This window comes from Eumetopias jubatus, unplaced genomic scaffold, assembly GCF_037043125.1.
Source record: "Eumetopias jubatus isolate StellerSeaLion01/CBP00866 unplaced genomic scaffold, mEumJub1_p1.0 scaffold_278, whole genome shotgun sequence".
Lineage (NCBI taxonomy): Eukaryota > Metazoa > Chordata > Mammalia > Carnivora > Otariidae > Eumetopias > Eumetopias jubatus.
Genome location: NW_028275084.1, coordinates 29513 through 46274, shown reverse-complemented (window position 1 = coordinate 46274; position 16762 = coordinate 29513). Strand labels below are relative to the sequence as shown.

The 16762-nt window shown below is 45.4% G+C and overlaps 1 protein-coding gene and 1 non-coding gene across 3 annotated transcripts; both read right to left on the bottom strand.

The window, feature by feature from the left end:
• Positions 1–1085: 1085 nt before the first annotated feature.
• MAGED2 (MAGE family member D2) lies at positions 1086–9289 on the bottom strand. 2 transcript variants are annotated; one of them, XM_028096406.2, is made up of 13 exons: positions 9190–9289; positions 7643–7716; positions 6774–7262; positions 5859–6167; positions 5680–5743; positions 5342–5421; positions 4691–4785; positions 3929–4008; positions 3793–3835; positions 3408–3470; positions 2227–2341; positions 1410–1828; positions 1086–1220 (listed from the first exon to the last, which is right to left on the bottom strand). In XM_028096406.2, exons 2-12 carry the CDS (start codon positions 7685–7687, stop codon positions 1418–1420), a joined length of 1794 nt encoding a protein of 597 aa, XP_027952207.1. In that variant the 5' UTR covers positions 7688–7716; positions 9190–9289; the 3' UTR covers positions 1086–1220; positions 1410–1417. The 2 variants fall into 2 exon arrangements, with proteins under 2 accessions (XP_027952207.1, XP_027952208.1); XM_028096407.1 differs by lacking the exon at positions 9190–9289 and adding an exon at positions 8594–8677.
• LOC114203009 (small nucleolar RNA SNORA11) lies at positions 2519–2643 on the bottom strand. Its single transcript, XR_003607904.1, has one exon. It is a non-coding gene; the product is annotated as a small nucleolar RNA SNORA11 (small nucleolar RNA).
• Positions 9290–16762: the final 7473 nt, after the last annotated feature.

Sequence of the window (16762 nt, the reverse complement as noted above, 5' to 3'; positions counted from 1 at the left end):
ACCAACACCCTGGCACCCCAGGCTACTGACTCCTCATTTCCAGAAAATGCCACCTTCTCTCCCCTTTAAGTACCCAATCCTTGGACCTTATATCACTCAGCGTTCTCTTTGCTCTGTCTTCTTAAATACAATCATCCCACTGTCTGACCATATGACTAGTCCCCCAGATCATCTTTCTAGTTCTCTCAACAACCCTTCCCAGATACCTAGAACACTGCCAGACACAGAGCGGGCACTTAACATTCTGCCCTGTTCATAGACTTCAATGAAACTCCTGCCCATAAACTCCTACAGTCTCCCAGTTCATCAATTTCCTCATCTGCCCCCTCAAGCCTGCCTGGGTCCCATGATCCATCTCTTCTACCATTCTGTGTATCTACTATGTCAGACATTATGCACACAGTAATGAAGACACAGACCCACATACTCACTGCTCTTGACCTTATGTCCTTATTCCAGAACCAAAACCTTGGGATAAATTAACTCATCTTCTTGATTCCAAAATTGCTGAGCGCCTTGCCATGGGGAAAAGGTCTCCCAAAAATCATGGGCTCCATCCTCTACTGGAGCCTCCCCTCTGCCTGACATCTTTCCATAGTCCCCTTTCCAAATCCTTTCTGGACAGTCCCTTCTCCCAGGCCTTAACCTCCCACCTCCTCAGGGCTACATGGGTCAGTCTTTAACATCTCCCTCTTTATTGGCTCCTGCCTGCTCAAGCCTCTCTCTCCTTTCCCAAGAAAATCCTCACTTGTTCTATCTCCCTTTAGCTACCTCTCTCTCCCACTCCTCCCTTTCTCATCGAAATTTCTCAAAATGAGAGCCTGTATTTGATATCCAATCTCCTCTACCTCTGCTTTCTGCTTGACTTGCCCACCTCACAGCTCTTCTTCAAAGTGTGTCCTCTGTGCTTAGAATCTTCATGACTCCCCACCCCACTGCAACCCTGCCTACACTGCAGACTAGAGATGCAGACCAAGCTATCCCAGAGAGATGCTAATCTTTCTCCCCTGAATCCAAGTAAACATAGATTTATTTTTAAATGTGATACCAAAATATGACAGTCCACCAAAAAAAAAGCAATAAACTCAGAAATGGCAGATAGATTTAATGTAGAATATCAACTTCAATTGATTGATAGTGGCTGCCTAGAGTGCTATGTTGAGTAGGTTTCTGAGGAGGCACCCTGGCTCGAAGAGAAAGACTGCTGGGATTAGGAATATCTGAAAACACAAGTAAAAGAAATGCAGAAAGTCAACTGATAGCCACCAAAAAGGAAGGAATAAAATGCCAAGAGTGGGGTTTTCCCACATGCTCCATACGGTCCTGCAACCTTGGCCTTCCTATAACCAGCCAGCTCCTCATCCCAACCCTGTAAGCCCCAGCTGTCCCAACCCAGTCTAAGTAGATACCTGAAATCTCACTTATAGGAGAAACCACAGGCGCCCGAGCTGCCACTGGCGCTGGCACCAGCTCCACTGAGGCCCGCAAAGAGCCCAAACGTGAGAGTGGCGGTCAGGCTGGCACTGGCACCGAAGCTGCCACTGGCACTCGCACTGGCACTTGCACCAGAGCTAGTACCACCACTCTCTTGGGCTTTGGCTTTAGCTTCAGCTCCAGCCTGGATCCGGGCTTTAGCCCAGGGTCCAATATCAGCTTCGTCCCAGTTGCAGGGCCCAGCAGCATTTTCAGAGCCAAGCCCAATGCCCATTCGAGCTCTAATCTCAGCTCTAGCCTTGGCTTCAGCTGCTGCCTCAGCAGCAGCCTTCATATCTGCTTCCATTGCCTCTCGGTACTGAGCTGCCCATTCCTTGGGATCCTTCTTTTGTACCTGAAACAGAAATAATCACCATCAGAAGAATCAGAATCCAAGAACTGAGCACCTAACTGTATGCTAGGTACCACGCTGCAGGCTCTACACAATAATGACGATATAACAAATACTACTAGTACTTATGTACTTAACATTCCATCCGTGCTCTGACATTTATTAGCTCTGGGAAATTGGACATGTCACCTAACAACCTCTCTGAGCCTGATATTTCTAATCCGGTATAGGGTAATGACATGTTAGCTGTACAAATTAAATGATTCAGATAAATGTTTGGCACAGTAACAGAGGCTTCAGAATGTTCACATATGACCTGCAGGCTGCTCCACACACAGCCTACCCTAGTCAGCAGCACGCTATACTCTTGATATGCCAAGGTTGGGCAGCTATACAATTACCTTGCAGGCAAACTTGAGGACTTTCATCTTGCTGGTCTCATAGTAGGAGCGCAGGCCCCAGAAGAACTCATACTCAGGGGGGTTGCTATTAGGGACTCTGGCATAGTCCAAGTACCTTGAAAAGAGAAGTGAAAAGCCTTTATGTCCAAGACAACCACAGCCTACCCATGTATAGACTGGACAGGTTCTAAGTGGCAACCTCCCCCACTAAGTACAATAACTTTTCTTCCAGTATTGAGCCCTGTCCCATTGGTCCTGTCTAGGGAAGCCACATGGAGGTGCAGGGTGGGACACGTGTAGCCTATATGTTTGTAAGAAGGCCACAAGTTTCACTGGTCACAATGAACCCAGATTCTTGTTGGGTGTCTTATAAACAGAGAAGCCATTTGCATAGGCCCCCTGCTCTGAGCACACCCCAAACTGGGGCATGTCCACAACCTGGTGAGCCCTGGGACAATCTACCATAGAAAATGACTGTAAAGGGAAGAAACAGTCCACCAAGAATAGCATACTTCGTGCATATTTCCAATTGCACGCACACGCATGCACACATGTGCTCTCTAAGGATAAAGGGTATGGTGGGCCCTGGCCAGAAAGTCAGAAGGGCTCCATGACCAAATCGTCCCCTTACCAGCCAGGGCCACAGTCAGACTTCCACTCTCTGAGACCCAGGTCCCTCAACTGAAAATGGGGATGGAATGGCAGCACCTATTCTGCGGGGCAGTTACAAAAATGAAGTGAGATACACAAGTCAAGTCCCCAGCACAGTACCTGGCTGTCTAAAGCTATCATTCTATAGTGTCTCTTTATGGAGATTAATTTCTATAAAGCCCTGGTTAGCACAGTAAAAAGAACCTAGGCATTGGGGCCAGGATCTAAATATGACTCTCCCATTTGCTACCTGTGTAGCAATTTACTTGAGCAAATTACTTCACTTCTCTGAACCTCAGTTTACTCACATGTACAACGCTGGTGATGACAATCCCTACCTTGAAGAACTGTCCTGCAAACATATGTGAAAGTACATGTAGGTCAGGAAATGTGTCCTCCTGTTCCCTCTCACTACCTCAGGAATAAGCTACCTACCACCTGCACACACACACACACGCACCATAGGTTAATTACGCAGCTCTGAAACAAGCAAAACACATGGAACACACCATCATCAGACACACACTTACTTCTGCTTCACAAACTCATCAGTAATAAGCTTCTTCACGTCCCCAAAAAGTGAGTGATGTATCCTGATAGCAGAGAAAGAAAAATCCATCAATAAATCAATTAATCAATCAATCAGATATGGCACTTCCCAGATGTATGCAGAGGCATTTTCAACATGGAAAAGAGGTTACTAGCACAAGAGGAAAACTCCACAGAAGCCCAAGAGATAGTGAGACAGGAAGCAGAGTTTGGGACCATTTCCCCATCCACCCAGGTCAGAACCCTGGACCCTTTACCAGCACCCCCACCCATTCCACCAGACCACCAGACTGATGCAATCCTGGAACCATCCTCTCTTTCCAAACGACAACATGGACAGCAAGCATTGAGAGAGCCCAATCATACCCAGGGCGCAGCCCCAGCTTGCGCAGCACCTCCCAGATGACAGCTGCAAGGGGAGGCAAGAGGAGACAGGGACAGAAAATGAGCATGTGGAATTCCAACTGTGGCCACCCATTCAGCTGCATGCCCAGCCACTCACCCTCACTGGACCGATTTCCATTCATAAAGATGATGCTAAGAAGCACCATGAGGAGACCTAGCTTTGGTGAATCCTTGGTCCTAGGGGAATAACAAGGTAGAGAGGTTTATGTCCAGCGGCCATCTGCAAAAAACACACCAGCCAGCTCACTAGGCTATCCTCTCCCAGATTCCTCAGACATGACAGAATTCTGCCCAGTCTATGCTTCAAGCTCTATGTGACCCTGAGCTCTTGGACTCTTGAGTCTCAGTCTCCTATTGAGTAGAAGGGGAAAACCCAATCTTACCCCACCCCAGGTAGCCAAGAGGATGGAAGAATGCCTATCAACCTGGGACAACCCAGGGACCTTCTCTCCCAGACCCCTCTGCCCCAAAAGAACTCTAGGCACAGCCCCAGTGGTGCTCCTGTCCTTCAAGCATCATGATTCACCCACACCAGGAAGCCCTCCCTTGAGAACCACTCTACCAAAGCCAGTAGGAAGAGACAAGCAATGACAGGGCTGCTTTCCTGGGAAGCTTCTGGAGAAACAGAAAATCTGACAGGAGGAATGCACTGCTCTAGGCTTCTACACCCTTCAGTCAATCATAATCAAGCACCATTACCATGTGCAGGACTCCAACTATGTGCAGGAACTGGAACGGGGACTTTTTAGGTCCTGTCTTCCTGTCTCTCCAAGGAGATGGGGGGAGAGACGACAGGGATGGGGTAGTGCCAGAGACAGAAGCAGAGCCTTCCTCCCACCCCAGCCCTTTCCCAGCTTACGTTCCCAGTATGCCTGCATCAGTGGGCTCTAAGGTGCTGAGAAGAATGTACAAGTGGTCATTCTTATCAATTTCCTTCAACTGAATCCCAAATACCTATGGATGGGGAAAACAGCTTGTAAGATCACAAATTCAGCTTCCTGAGCATCCCACAGCTCCCATGTACCTATGTGTGTGGGGGTACGTGGGTGTGGGTGAGGATGTGTGTGTGCATTGTGTGAGGGGAGGGGCCAGTGAGATAATGTACATAAACCTAAGTGGTTGGCACACAGCCAACAGGTAAGAACTCTACTGTTTTCTTCAGTATCATTTCTGTGATTAGTAGAAATCTAGGGAGACAGAGAATAGGGAATAGAAGGAAGATGTGAGCATGTAAAATACATTACCAGGACATCTCCAACTGCAGAGAGAAGCCAGGACTAAGCTGGGTGGCTTGGGTCATAGCTGTGCTTTTATGAGATTTGCTGTGTGACCCTGGGCTAGTCTATGCCCCTCCTTAGGCACTCTGGATATGGGAAGGCCCTTTCCTATCTATCCATTCAGTGATAGGACTGAATAGTGAGTCTCTGTGGTCCCACCCCAGAAAAGACATGTATACTTGTTCAAGTCAAAGCTTCCCCACTGCATCCATCCCCCATGGCTGCCCCTTCACCTTCTCCAAGGAATAGCCTGCTCGTTCAATGATTTCAGGGTACACATCAGTGTATTCTTTGATGATGTCCTTCAGCATGTCTGCAAGGGGAGAGTGTTGCGAGCACCTGAGCTGAAGTGAAGCCAGGTGGCCCCAAATCCAAGCTAAAGACCCTCTGCCAACCCTGCTGTAGGTGGCACAAACAGGTTCTGAAGTAATGAATAGAGATGCTAGCACTGCGAAATTAGAACTCTGGGAGTACAAAGGTAGGAGCGTAAGGGCAAGGAATGTCCTCAGCACATGGGAAAGAGGGCAATGGAGGGCACAGCTTAGGGGATGGAGTGTTAGCAGGACTCTACCTGAGCGTTTGATAGGAATCTTCGTCTGGTCTTTAACCAAGAGGTACTTCACCAAATCATTTGCCTGGGAAAGGGAAAACAAGGTAGAAAGATCAAAATATGTTTGCAGAAGATTTGAGAAGGCAGAAAAGATAGGCAAGGCAGTAGATAAGGCAGAGTGGAAAGGACAGGGTTCTTACCCTCCCCTGCAAAAGGGCCACATCTCGAGGTGGTGGTGCTTCAGGCTCTTGGGATGACTGAAGCTTGGCAGCTCGACGGCGAGCCTTGCCCCTACGGGCCTTAGGTGACCTCAGGGAGAGCAAAGCTCTCCGGGCCCAAGCAGCCAACCGAGTCCTTGATGCCCTGCGGGCCCAAAAGGCTATAGGGCCCCTTGAAGCCCTGCGGGCCATTGAGGCCATTAGGGCCTTTGAGACCCTTCGGCCAGCTGTGGTTCCAGAAGCCTGACTCTGATCACTGTTGCCATCATCTTCGCCATTCAGATGCTTCACCTGCATCAACAGAGAGGAAGGAAGCACAATATTGTCAGATGAAGTAGGTGGTCCTTTTCCCTCATCCTATCTCTTCTGGAAGGCCCATCTAATCCCACCGCTAGAGTAACAGCCTGACTAGACATTGGCAGTGCTGAGTCTTGGGTTTGTTTCTCACGGACTCCCACAAAGGAGTTTCATCTCTGAATCAGGCCAGAAGCAACCTAAGGGTGGGGCCTAAGGATTCTCCTCTTCCTATGTCCACTACTGGCTCTGCTTGTATCACCCTGCATAAGTCACCCCACCTCTCTGGACTCAGCTTCCTTCTCTATAAAACTGGATTACTTTCAGGATTTAATGAAATAACCTGTATGAATGTGCCTAGCTCAAGGTCTAACACATGGTAGCTACTATGTAAATACAAACTGCTTTATATTCACATTGCAGCTAAGTGTATGATCTCAATTTGCCACGAGTCTGTGAACTCTCTGCAGAGAGAAATTATATCACATTCCACCTATTGTCCCCCAAAGCCTTGATGAGCACAGGGAACTTTCTAAATGTTTGCAGAACAAATGAATCAACTGAGAAGTGGAATGGGAAGACTGGTGATTACAGAGGTCTTACCTTTCTGGCTTTCTTGGCCTTGACCTTGGGCCGAGTATCCTGATTCTGAGCCTGAGCAGCTGCACCCTCAGGCTTAGGTTCATCTGCCAAAGCCTGAGAGGCAGGAGCCTCAGTCTCCAAGACCTTTGTATTGACCTTCGTATCAGCCACACAGCTGACCTTTTGGGTCTCAGTGGCAGGCATTGTCACAGGCTGAGGGTCAGCCCTCTGCATCTTGGTGTCAGCTGCTGGACTCTTCTTTTCAACTGCCAGAACCTGGGTATCAGTCAGCTTAGTGGTAGGTGAGGCCTGAGTGGCAGCTGTCTCCTGAGCCTCTGGGTCCTTTGAGACCTCTGTGGCCTTTGAGACTCCTGCAGCATTTGACACCTTCATGGTTTCTGAGACCTCTGGTGCCTTTGAGGTCTTTGGTATCTCTGAGACCTCCAAGTTCTGGGTCACTGTCAATAGGGTCTGTATCTTCAAGCCACTGGCCTTCTCTGAAGCTTCAGCCTGCAAGAGGAAGCAGGAAAGCTCACAGACCTCCCCACCCCCAACTAGGCAAATGGCTCCAAAATTCCAGGGCCTCACTCCTCTGACCTATACTAACTCCTCCTTGCAGTGTGCTCTGTCCACCTAACCCCAACAAGGCCTCTCCTTCCTCTGAGCAGGAAGTGATGGCAGAAGAAGGGTAGGCCTGCCCCTCCCTCCCTCCTTCCTCCATCCTTCATTTCTTCCTTCTTCCCTCCCTCCCTCTACTGGCGGGGGGGGCACCCAGGCAGGAAAGCGCGTAAAGAAGGACGAGGATGGGAGGGGTGGTGCCAAGGGAACTGAGGCAGCAACAGGGGCTGGAAAAGAAAAGTAACAAGGGAGAGGACAGAAAGAGGCCTTACCTGGAAGCGGGTTGGACCCGTACCTCTCTTGCTTGTGTCAGACATGTCTCAAGTTCGCCTGGCAAGAGCTGAGCCTGAGGGAGAGAAGGCCTGTGTCAAAGGGGGAGCCTCCTGAACGTCCTCTCTTCTGTTCTGCCTGCAAGCTGATCCTCACTTTCCCTAGGGCCCCAATCCCAAACCCCTCCCCCACCCCCAATGACTCCGTTCTCAAATTCAGTAATCCAAAGCGTCTAGATCTCAGTTCTCTGCAGCCGCACCCTCCCCTTCTCCAGGAAGATGTGCCAGCGCGGCAGCTCTAAGGACCCCGCCCCTTTTCCCAGTGCACCCCCCCTCAAGCCGCAGGCCAACAATGCGCATGCGGGTTCGCTGCAGGGCCCACCTCAGCCCCGCCCGCTTTCCCAGCACAAGCTCTTTCTTTGATGTCCACCGTGCACATGCGCATTCGGCAGCTGCCCCTTCTCCATGCTGGCTTTTCTCTACACGCCCCTTCCTAGAGATCCACAGTGCGCATGCGCAATGGTCCGACTCCGTCCATCACCCCTTCCCAACACACGCCCTTCTCCAGGTCCGCAGGACCATTCGGTCCCACCCCCTCCCCTACAACCCTCCCTCTAAAATTGTCGCAGTGTCGGGTGGTCCTGGCCCCTCCCCTACTCACACCCACCCCAAGACCACACTACAGCCCGGTCCCGCCCTTTTTCACAACACGCCCCCTCCAACCAGGGGCAAAGCCCATCTTGGTTCCGCCCCTTCCTTAATACACCCCCTCCTCAAATCAGAATAGAGCCAGTGATTCCCATCTTGGGCCCAGCCAAACCGGGTCCAGTCCCCTCCCTTCCCATCCGGATGGATCCGGTACGATCCGGTCCCTACAGCAGGTTTTCTCCAGATCCCAGAGGGTGGGGCCGATCCCTACTGGGCTGTGATCCAGAGCCGGGCCCCGCAGCTCACCTCCTCAAATTCCAGAGTGCGTCCACTCTCCAAGCCCCTCCAAAACTCCCAGACTGCCCTCCCCGCTCCAGGCCGGAAGTGGTCCCGCCCCTTTCCGCCTCCCTAGGGGGCCTCCGTCGCAGCCAGTCTGCCCTTCCCCCCGTCTCTGCTCCTCATTCCTTATCACCCCCCCGTATTCCCTCTGCCTTGCTCCCTGCTCCCTATTACCCCTCGCATTTCCTATTTTACCCCACAGAATTCCTTATTCCTTACATCCTCCTCCCGTGTCACCTATGCACCCCCTTCCCTAGCACTCCTTAACCCTTCTCTGCATTCTCTATTTTCTTCTCTGGATTTCCACTTTCCCTCAGTATTCCCCTCCCCCTCCCAGTCCGCCACCTAACAAACCCGGTTCCCCTCCTCCCCCACTAGTCTCTGATCCCCAGTCCTTACCGCCTACTACCCTCAGTAGTCCTTGTTGCCTACATCCTACTCCAGGTCATCTCACCCTCAGCTGCAGTGGTGCAGTAAGGATTGCCCACCTGCCTGGCTACAGGTTCGAGGGGACTGAAATCACTGTCTGGCTGCCAGGAAGCCCAAATCTCAACGCCCCTCACCTTGTCCACGAGCAAGTCCGGGATGAGTCTGCCCTCTCGAAGTCCCTCTCGAAGTCTCAGCCTCCTGGACTAGAGCTGCAGCCAGCCCAGCCCAGCCCCTTTCCGCAGCCCCCTGCCACCCCCCTCCTTCCTTGGGGGTGGGGCAATGGGGCCCCGCTCAGGGCTGTCTGACGCCAAAGCCCGTGTTTATGCCACTGTACCAGGCTCAGTCTGCAGACCTTCCAACTAAAATCACCCCCTCAAAGCGATTCATTCATTGAATGTATTTATTTTTATAACTTCATTTTTTCTTATTACAAAGGTAATGTGTTGTGAAAATTCAAATAAATGCAAAAATATGTAACACACCAATGAAAGGCCACCCTTACCTCGTTTCCCAGAAATAACCACTGTTAACATTTTGATATACATCCCTTCAGATATTTTTTATTTATATACTAATTATTTGGGTTTTCTTCCCACAAATAGTATCCAGCACTTACTGTTCTGTGACCTATTTTTCCCCATTATATATTCTAAACAGCTTTCCATAGTGCACATTTTTTTAACAGCTGCATAGTTTTTTCTTGTAGAGATGGCCCATAATTTATTTAACCAGCCCAGGATACATGAATATGGACATTTAGATTGTTTCTCTCTCTCTGCTTCATGCTTAGTGATGCTTTCCGCACTCCTATATTGTAACATTCTGGGTTTTTTTTCCAAGCACTTTTATGGCTTCAGTATTTACATTTAAATATTTGATTATTCCAAAAATCTGTTTCATAAAAGTATTCAGCTTATTTTCCAAAATCAGTCTCTTATCCCTACACCATGTGCGAATTAATCCACCTTTTTTCCCACTGATTTGAAATAACACCTTTATCACATAATAAATTCACATAAGTAATTGGGTCTATTCAAGAGAACAAAATAAGATGTATAAATAATGGAAAGTAAACAAAGTTATCATTAATTACTGAGTATATGAATGCAGACTTGGACAACCCAAGAGCATCAACTAAAAAGTTATTAGAAACCGTAATAAAATTCAGCACAGTGGTCAGTTACAGAAATAAAATTCAATACCTTTCTTACATTCAAAAGTGATTCAAATGGTCGTACGTCTTCTGCTTTATGAGGTCACCTTTTCCTTTACTAAGCTAATAAAACATCAATCCCTATATTCTAGGAGTAATTATCTCTCTCTCTCTCTCTCTCTCTCTCTCTCTCTCTCTCTCTCTCTGTCACACACACACACACACACACACACACACACACACACACACACACACACACACCACTCATTCAAGATGGGCCTCTGTTCTCCTGACTCCTCTCTTTCTCTGAATTGTTGCTTCCTCCAAGTTTATATCAGTTTACCACTTTCTTGCCTCCTGGGTTCTCTTCCCCATCCACAGGGCTTTATTTCACACTAGACACAGCTCCTCCTTGTCTTCCAGTTCTCGTACCCAAATTCCCATTGCTTCCAAATCATAGCAAGCCTTGAATGCCAATATAAGAATTTTGGTCTTGATCTTGAGAGCACTGAGAGGTTTTTGAAGGGTTTTAAGTTTTGATACAATACAGATTTGTGTTTTAGAGAGAACATCCTAGCTGCCTAATCCATAAGGAGTATAGATTAGATGTCTACCTAGAAAGAGGGTGAGTGGTCATCTAGGTAAACAATAATTGTGGTCTGGTCTAGAGTGGTAGCAATGGAGGTAGTGAGAAATGATTGAATTCAGGATGTATTAAAGAAGTAAAAAGCAACAAGACTACAAATAATTGGGTGTGGGGAAAGGGATGAGGAGGAGGGAAGTATCAAAGGGAGCTCTTGGGGATCTGGATTTGAGAGATCAAATGTGTCAATGGTTGGGGGTCTGATTTGAGAGATTAAATGTGTAAATGGTAACCCATTTCACTGAGATATGGAATATGAACAGAGGGCAACTAGGCATTGATATTGAGATACCTGTGGGACATCCAAGAAGAAATATTCCACAGGCCGTTAAATATACATGTCTGAAGCTTAGGAAAGAGGTCTGGACTGAAGTTACAGATCTAGAAGTCATCAGTATATAAATGGTTCTTTAATCTATGGAAAGGGCAATAGCAGCTGAGAAGACTGTGCAGCCTTAGAAGAGATGGGGCCTAGGGAAGAGCCCTGGGGACCAGCAGTGACTATGGCATAGGTGGAGGAAAAGGAGCCCATGAGAGAGATGGGTAGGTAGTGACCAAAGAGATAGGGAGAAAAGCAGGAGAAAGTGGTGTCACAAAACCAAGGGAAAAGATTATTTCAAAAGGAAGAAGGAGTCAATGGTGTTGAGTGCTATCAAGAGATCAAGAAAAATCCTGGAAAAATGTCTAGGGATTATAACAATCAGGGGGTGGTCTGGTCTCTGGTGACCTTGGAGGGGATAATTTCAGTGCACACCTTTGTGGCATAGATTCCTAATTGCTTACTCCAATATCCATTCTTATCTTCTTCCTTAGTAATAAAACATCTTGAGTTTTAGCTGTACCCAGTCTCCTGGAATAAAGGCCATGAAGACAAGATAGTGGAGCAGTAAACTAAAAAGAACCTGGATCTCTTAACAATTTCACAGTGCCACCATACTGGCTTTGGACTGCCTACCCTCTAGATTTCTTTTGGGTGAGATAAAAACATGTATGTCTTATTTAAGCCATTGTTACTTGGGAGTCTATGCCATGCAATAGCTTCATGATTGCAGTGAGTTGAGATGGGAATGGTAGATGAGGTATACATGACAATGAATATAGACTACTCTTTCAAGAAACACCTGAGCCTGATTTGAAGATTCTCCCAAAATCTAGCCCTAACTAGTTTTTCAGCCTTTTTCTTGCTGTTTTTCTGAACGCTGCCTATATTCCAACCAAACAAAACACTTACTATTACCAGATAAGCCCTGCCTTCTCTTGCTTAGGAGCCTTTGTTTGTACAGTTTCTTCCCCATGGAACACCCTCTGTTACATATCCTCTGTCACAACGTCCACCATTATTAAATTCCACAGCATTTTAAGTCCCAGTTGTGGCCTTTGGGATCCTGGAGTAACTTTAAAGGAATACACAGTCAGAAGCTTAGGAGATACTGGATTCAAGCAATGGACTCAAGCAAAATCTCAAGTCCATCAGCGAGGCATTCCCAAAGATTTCTGAAGCCAAACTTCCCCAGTCCCCTCTCAATACCACCATCTTCCTAACATAATACCATAGCCACCCTTATCTTACGACCTGGGGAATCAGAGGAGAGGAAGAAACCTTATCAGAATAGAAAAGACAAATTCATTCACAATCTTAACCCTTTGATCAGAGAGATTTCTTTCCACCTTATCCTTGCGAACTCTTGGAATCTTTTGATCTTTAGCACCTACCCATAAAACCTGAAGAACCTAGGTCCCTGGGTCCCAGACAAGTTTCCAGCATCCATATATCAGCAGGCAAATACCTGAGAGCATACAGATCCTACATATCAACTAAGAACAAGGATGAAAAGCTGAGTTATCACCAGGCAGCTCTGTTCAGGAGATAAGGAAAGGCAGGCTAAAGATTGCTTAGTGCAGAATGTCAGGGGGTGAAACTGCCTAATCCTGGAACATCTAAGATTTTAGATCCCTGAGGCTTAAATTGGAAACCCAGAATATCCTTAACCACCAACCCTCTCCTAACATATTTCCCTTTCCCCCAAACTATACAAAATAAGTACCTCTGATTTTTCCAAAATTTTGGAAAATTTAGAGATAAGAAGATTTAGAGATAAGATAGGTGGCAAAAGTTTCTTTCCAAAGATACCGATCATGTTTTTAGTCATCTAAGTCTGCATAGCATAGCAATCAGCTTAAAACTGGACATCAGACTTTCCTGTTCTTCACCTTTTTTTCAGCCATTCGCATCACTAGGAAAGGCCTACTAACCATCCCTTCTCCTGGGCTCCACTCATTGCTTTTGGGCCCTTTCTGTCCTTCAACATCAAGAGGGAGCAACTCTTCTATTTCCAATTTTCAGATTCCTATGTCCCCTATCATGAGCTGCTGGTGGAAACTCTCTTTTTTTTTCTTCCTTTTATGTGCAGGGTAAATTTAATTTATCTTGTAATACTCTAAGCCCAGAAAGCTATCTTTCCACAATCAAAGTGACTTCATTTTGTTAAACCAAAGGCAAATTTCCCATAGATGAAGAAACTGGCTACCCACTTTTGGGCTAAGACTCTTTCTCCCTTGCTCTTTGCACACTGAGTCCTTTCTCAGCACAAGTCTGTGAAGCGGGTTCAGGCCATTCAACAGTCATTGAGCACAAACTATATATTAAGCACCTCTATAGAGGTAGTCCTTGCTCTTGAGGGGCTTTCATTTCTACTGTATGAGCATTAGCCTCATTTTACAGAGGAAAAAATTGGTGGTAAGGGAAGTAACTTGCCCATGGCAAAGGAACTAACAACTAGTGAATGGGAGAGAGAGGACTTGAACCTAAGTCGGTACAATGCCAAATACCAGAGTCTTCACCACTGTGCAGTACTACTTCCAAAGTTTTAAGTGTGAGAATATCTTTTCCAACCCTCTTCGTAAACATTTGTGTGGTGCGTTACAGTATGATTATCTTCCGTGGAGGTGAACTTAACTGGATCTTCATATACCCACTTTGATACTATCATAAAGTATCATAGGATATATAATTATTTTGTTTTTATGAGATCAACATAAAGGTTTTAGAATTTTATTTTTATTAAAGTAATGCATGAACAAGGCAACAAATCAAACAGTACAGAAGAGCATATGATCAAAACCAAAAGTCCCTTGCTTCAACCCTCCCCATCTCCCTCTCACTCCCTCCAAGCAACCTTGAAAAGTTTTTGTTGTTATTCTGCTGGTAGTTCCCTTTATAACTCTAGATAACATGTATATAGCTGTTTCTTGGTTTATAAAATTTAGACAATATCCTATTGTCTCTCTTGTATGGCAATGAGGATTTTGTTTATGTACATACACAGTCTTACTTTTCCTCCACTCCCCTGCATTTTTAAACACTGATATTCTTTTGTTGTTGTTGTTGTTGTTCTAGGTTAATTTTATAACTTGAAAAAATATAACCTCCATTCCTTATTCCATCCATTTTTAACAGATAATTTCAACTGCCCACTTTTTAGGAAAAAGATATTAGGGTCACTACACTCCCCTGCCCATTCAATGACTCACATTGTCAGTTTCATCTTTCCTTTACATAGTTCAGGTTATTAACATTTACATTCTGTTCTACAGCCACAACCAGGTCTTTCACGTTTTGTCCCCAAGTTGGCTCTAAAACCTGAAAACCAATAAATAGCATTTACATTATCATGACTATGTAAATATTTTTCAAAACCCAGCTGGGTACTAAGCCAGGAATGCACTTACTTCTCTACAAGTCCAAAGACAAAATCTTTGGTCCTCTCAAAGAAGAATGTTTCTACCATCAAGGTCGAAGAGAGTCTCTCTTATAGTCTGTCAGCTGCTTATAATAATGTTATATTTTATTTTGCTTTATATTTGGACCATGATTTTCTCAAACAGTTACACACCACACACACACACACACACACACACACACACACACACACACACAGTTTCTAATAGCCTTTCCTTTTTCTTTGAGTCATTTGCCTTTATCATATTCATTCATTCGACCAATATTTATTGAATATCTACTATGTGCCATGCACTGTTCTAGAAGCTGAGGTTACAGCAGTGGAGAAGACAGACATCCTTGTTCCCATGGAGAAAATATTCTAGTGAGAACAAGAGAGAAAATAATCAGATAAACAAGTAAAATATACAACAAGTTAAAATGTGGTAAGTGCTATGGGGAAAAATAAATCATGGTAAAAGAAATGGGGAATGCCAGTGAGGGTGGGAGATTACTATAGTTTTAAATAGTCAGAGAAAGACTCACTGAAAAGGTAAAATGTGAACAAAGACTTGCATGACATGAGAGAGCTAACCAAGTGGACACCTGGGGAAAGAACATTTCAAATGAAAGAATAGTCAGTGTAAAGGCCCTGGAGCAGGACTGTGCCTACCATTTTTTTTCTCCTGCCTGACATTTTTTTTTCATCTTTTTTTTATTATTATGTTATGTTAATCACCATACATTACATCATTAGTTTTTGATGTAGTGTTCCATGATTCATTGTTTGCGTATAACACCCAGTGCTCCATGCAGTATGTACCCTCCTTAATACCCATCACTGGGCTAACCCATCCCCCCTCCCCCCTCCCCTCTAAAACCCTCAGTTTGTTTCTCAGAGTCCATAGTCTCTCATGGTTCATCTCCCCCTCCAATTTCGCCCCCTTCATTTTTCCCTTCCTGCTATTTTCTTCTTCTTCTTCTTTTTTAATATATAATGTATTATTTGTTTCAGAGGTACAGATCTGTGATTCAACAGTCTTGCACAATTCACAGCACTCACCATAGCAAATACCCTCCCCAATGTCTATCACCCAGCCACCCCATCCCTTCCCCCGCCACCACTCCAGCAACCCTCAGTTTGTTTCCTGAGATTAAGAATTCCTCATATCATTGAGGTCATATGATACATATCTTTCTCTGATTGACTTATTTCGCTCAACATAATACCCTCCAGTTCCATCCACTTCATTGCAAATTCTCCTGTCTGACATTTTCAGAGAGCATAAAGGTCATTGTTGCTAGAGTGGCGGAGGAAGGCAGAGAGGGAAGTAATAGGATGAGGTCAGATAGGTAATAGGGCTGAATCTTACCAGGCCCTGTAAGCCACAGTGGGATCCACAGGAGAGTTTTGAGCAGAAGTGGGAGAGGATCTGACTTTGGTTTTATAAGGATCACTCAGGCTATTTGGAATATACACTGGTGGTGGAGAGGAGGGTGAAAGTGAAGATGACAAAGGGGGAAGCAAGAGGACCAGTGAGGAGGCTGCAGTAATCCCTTGGGTTGGATTATCCATTTCCTGGGTTCACTGTTCTGGGCATCTGTTCTGGAAATCCTTCTTCAGCTTTGGAAAATTAACTTCTAATATGTTTTTAACATTTTTTTCATTTTTTTCTGTTCTCTCTATCTAGAACTATTATTCAGATGTTGAAACGGCTGATCTCTATCTCTTAAAATTTCTCTCATACCTTGTTTTTGTTTTTCTTTCTTTCTTTCTTTTTTGCCCTACATTCTGGGAAATTCCCTCAACTTTATTTCACGGTCCTTCTGTTGATTTTTTTTTTTTTTTTTGCCTCAAACTACTTTTTATTTGCAACTACATGATTTCACGCAATTCTTTTAAACAATGACATAAAATAGATTTCCTTGTGTATAAATAACTTACATACTCTCCATAAAGTAAATGCTCAAAGGTGCTAGAACAGATCGTCTGCTGCTACAGTGTTCTCATATCCAACAGAGTTGATGCACAATATATAAATACTCAAGTCCAATATTAAAAACTCAGGCACTTGACTAACTTTAATAAAGTTTCTCAAACTATATCAATATATCTAAAGTGCATATATATTTTTTAAGAAAGATTATTATCAATAACTTTTCTATAAAAATAAGTTTGACGGTTTGGCCCAT

Excerpts from the sequence above, each read along its gene's own strand:
- MAGED2 (XM_028096406.2), bottom strand. The coding sequence starts at position 7,687 with ATGTCTGACACAAGCAAGAGAGGTACGGGTCCAACCCGCTTCCAG. Across the intron at positions 5,422-5,679 it reads GATTCCTATCAAACGCTCAG|ACATGCTGAAGGACATCATC; the intron begins GTAGAGTCCTGC and ends CTCCCCTTGCAG. Across the intron at positions 4,786-5,341 it reads CAGGCTATTCCTTGGAGAAG|GTATTTGGGATTCAGTTGAA; the intron begins GTGAAGGGGCAG and ends CCCCATCCATAG.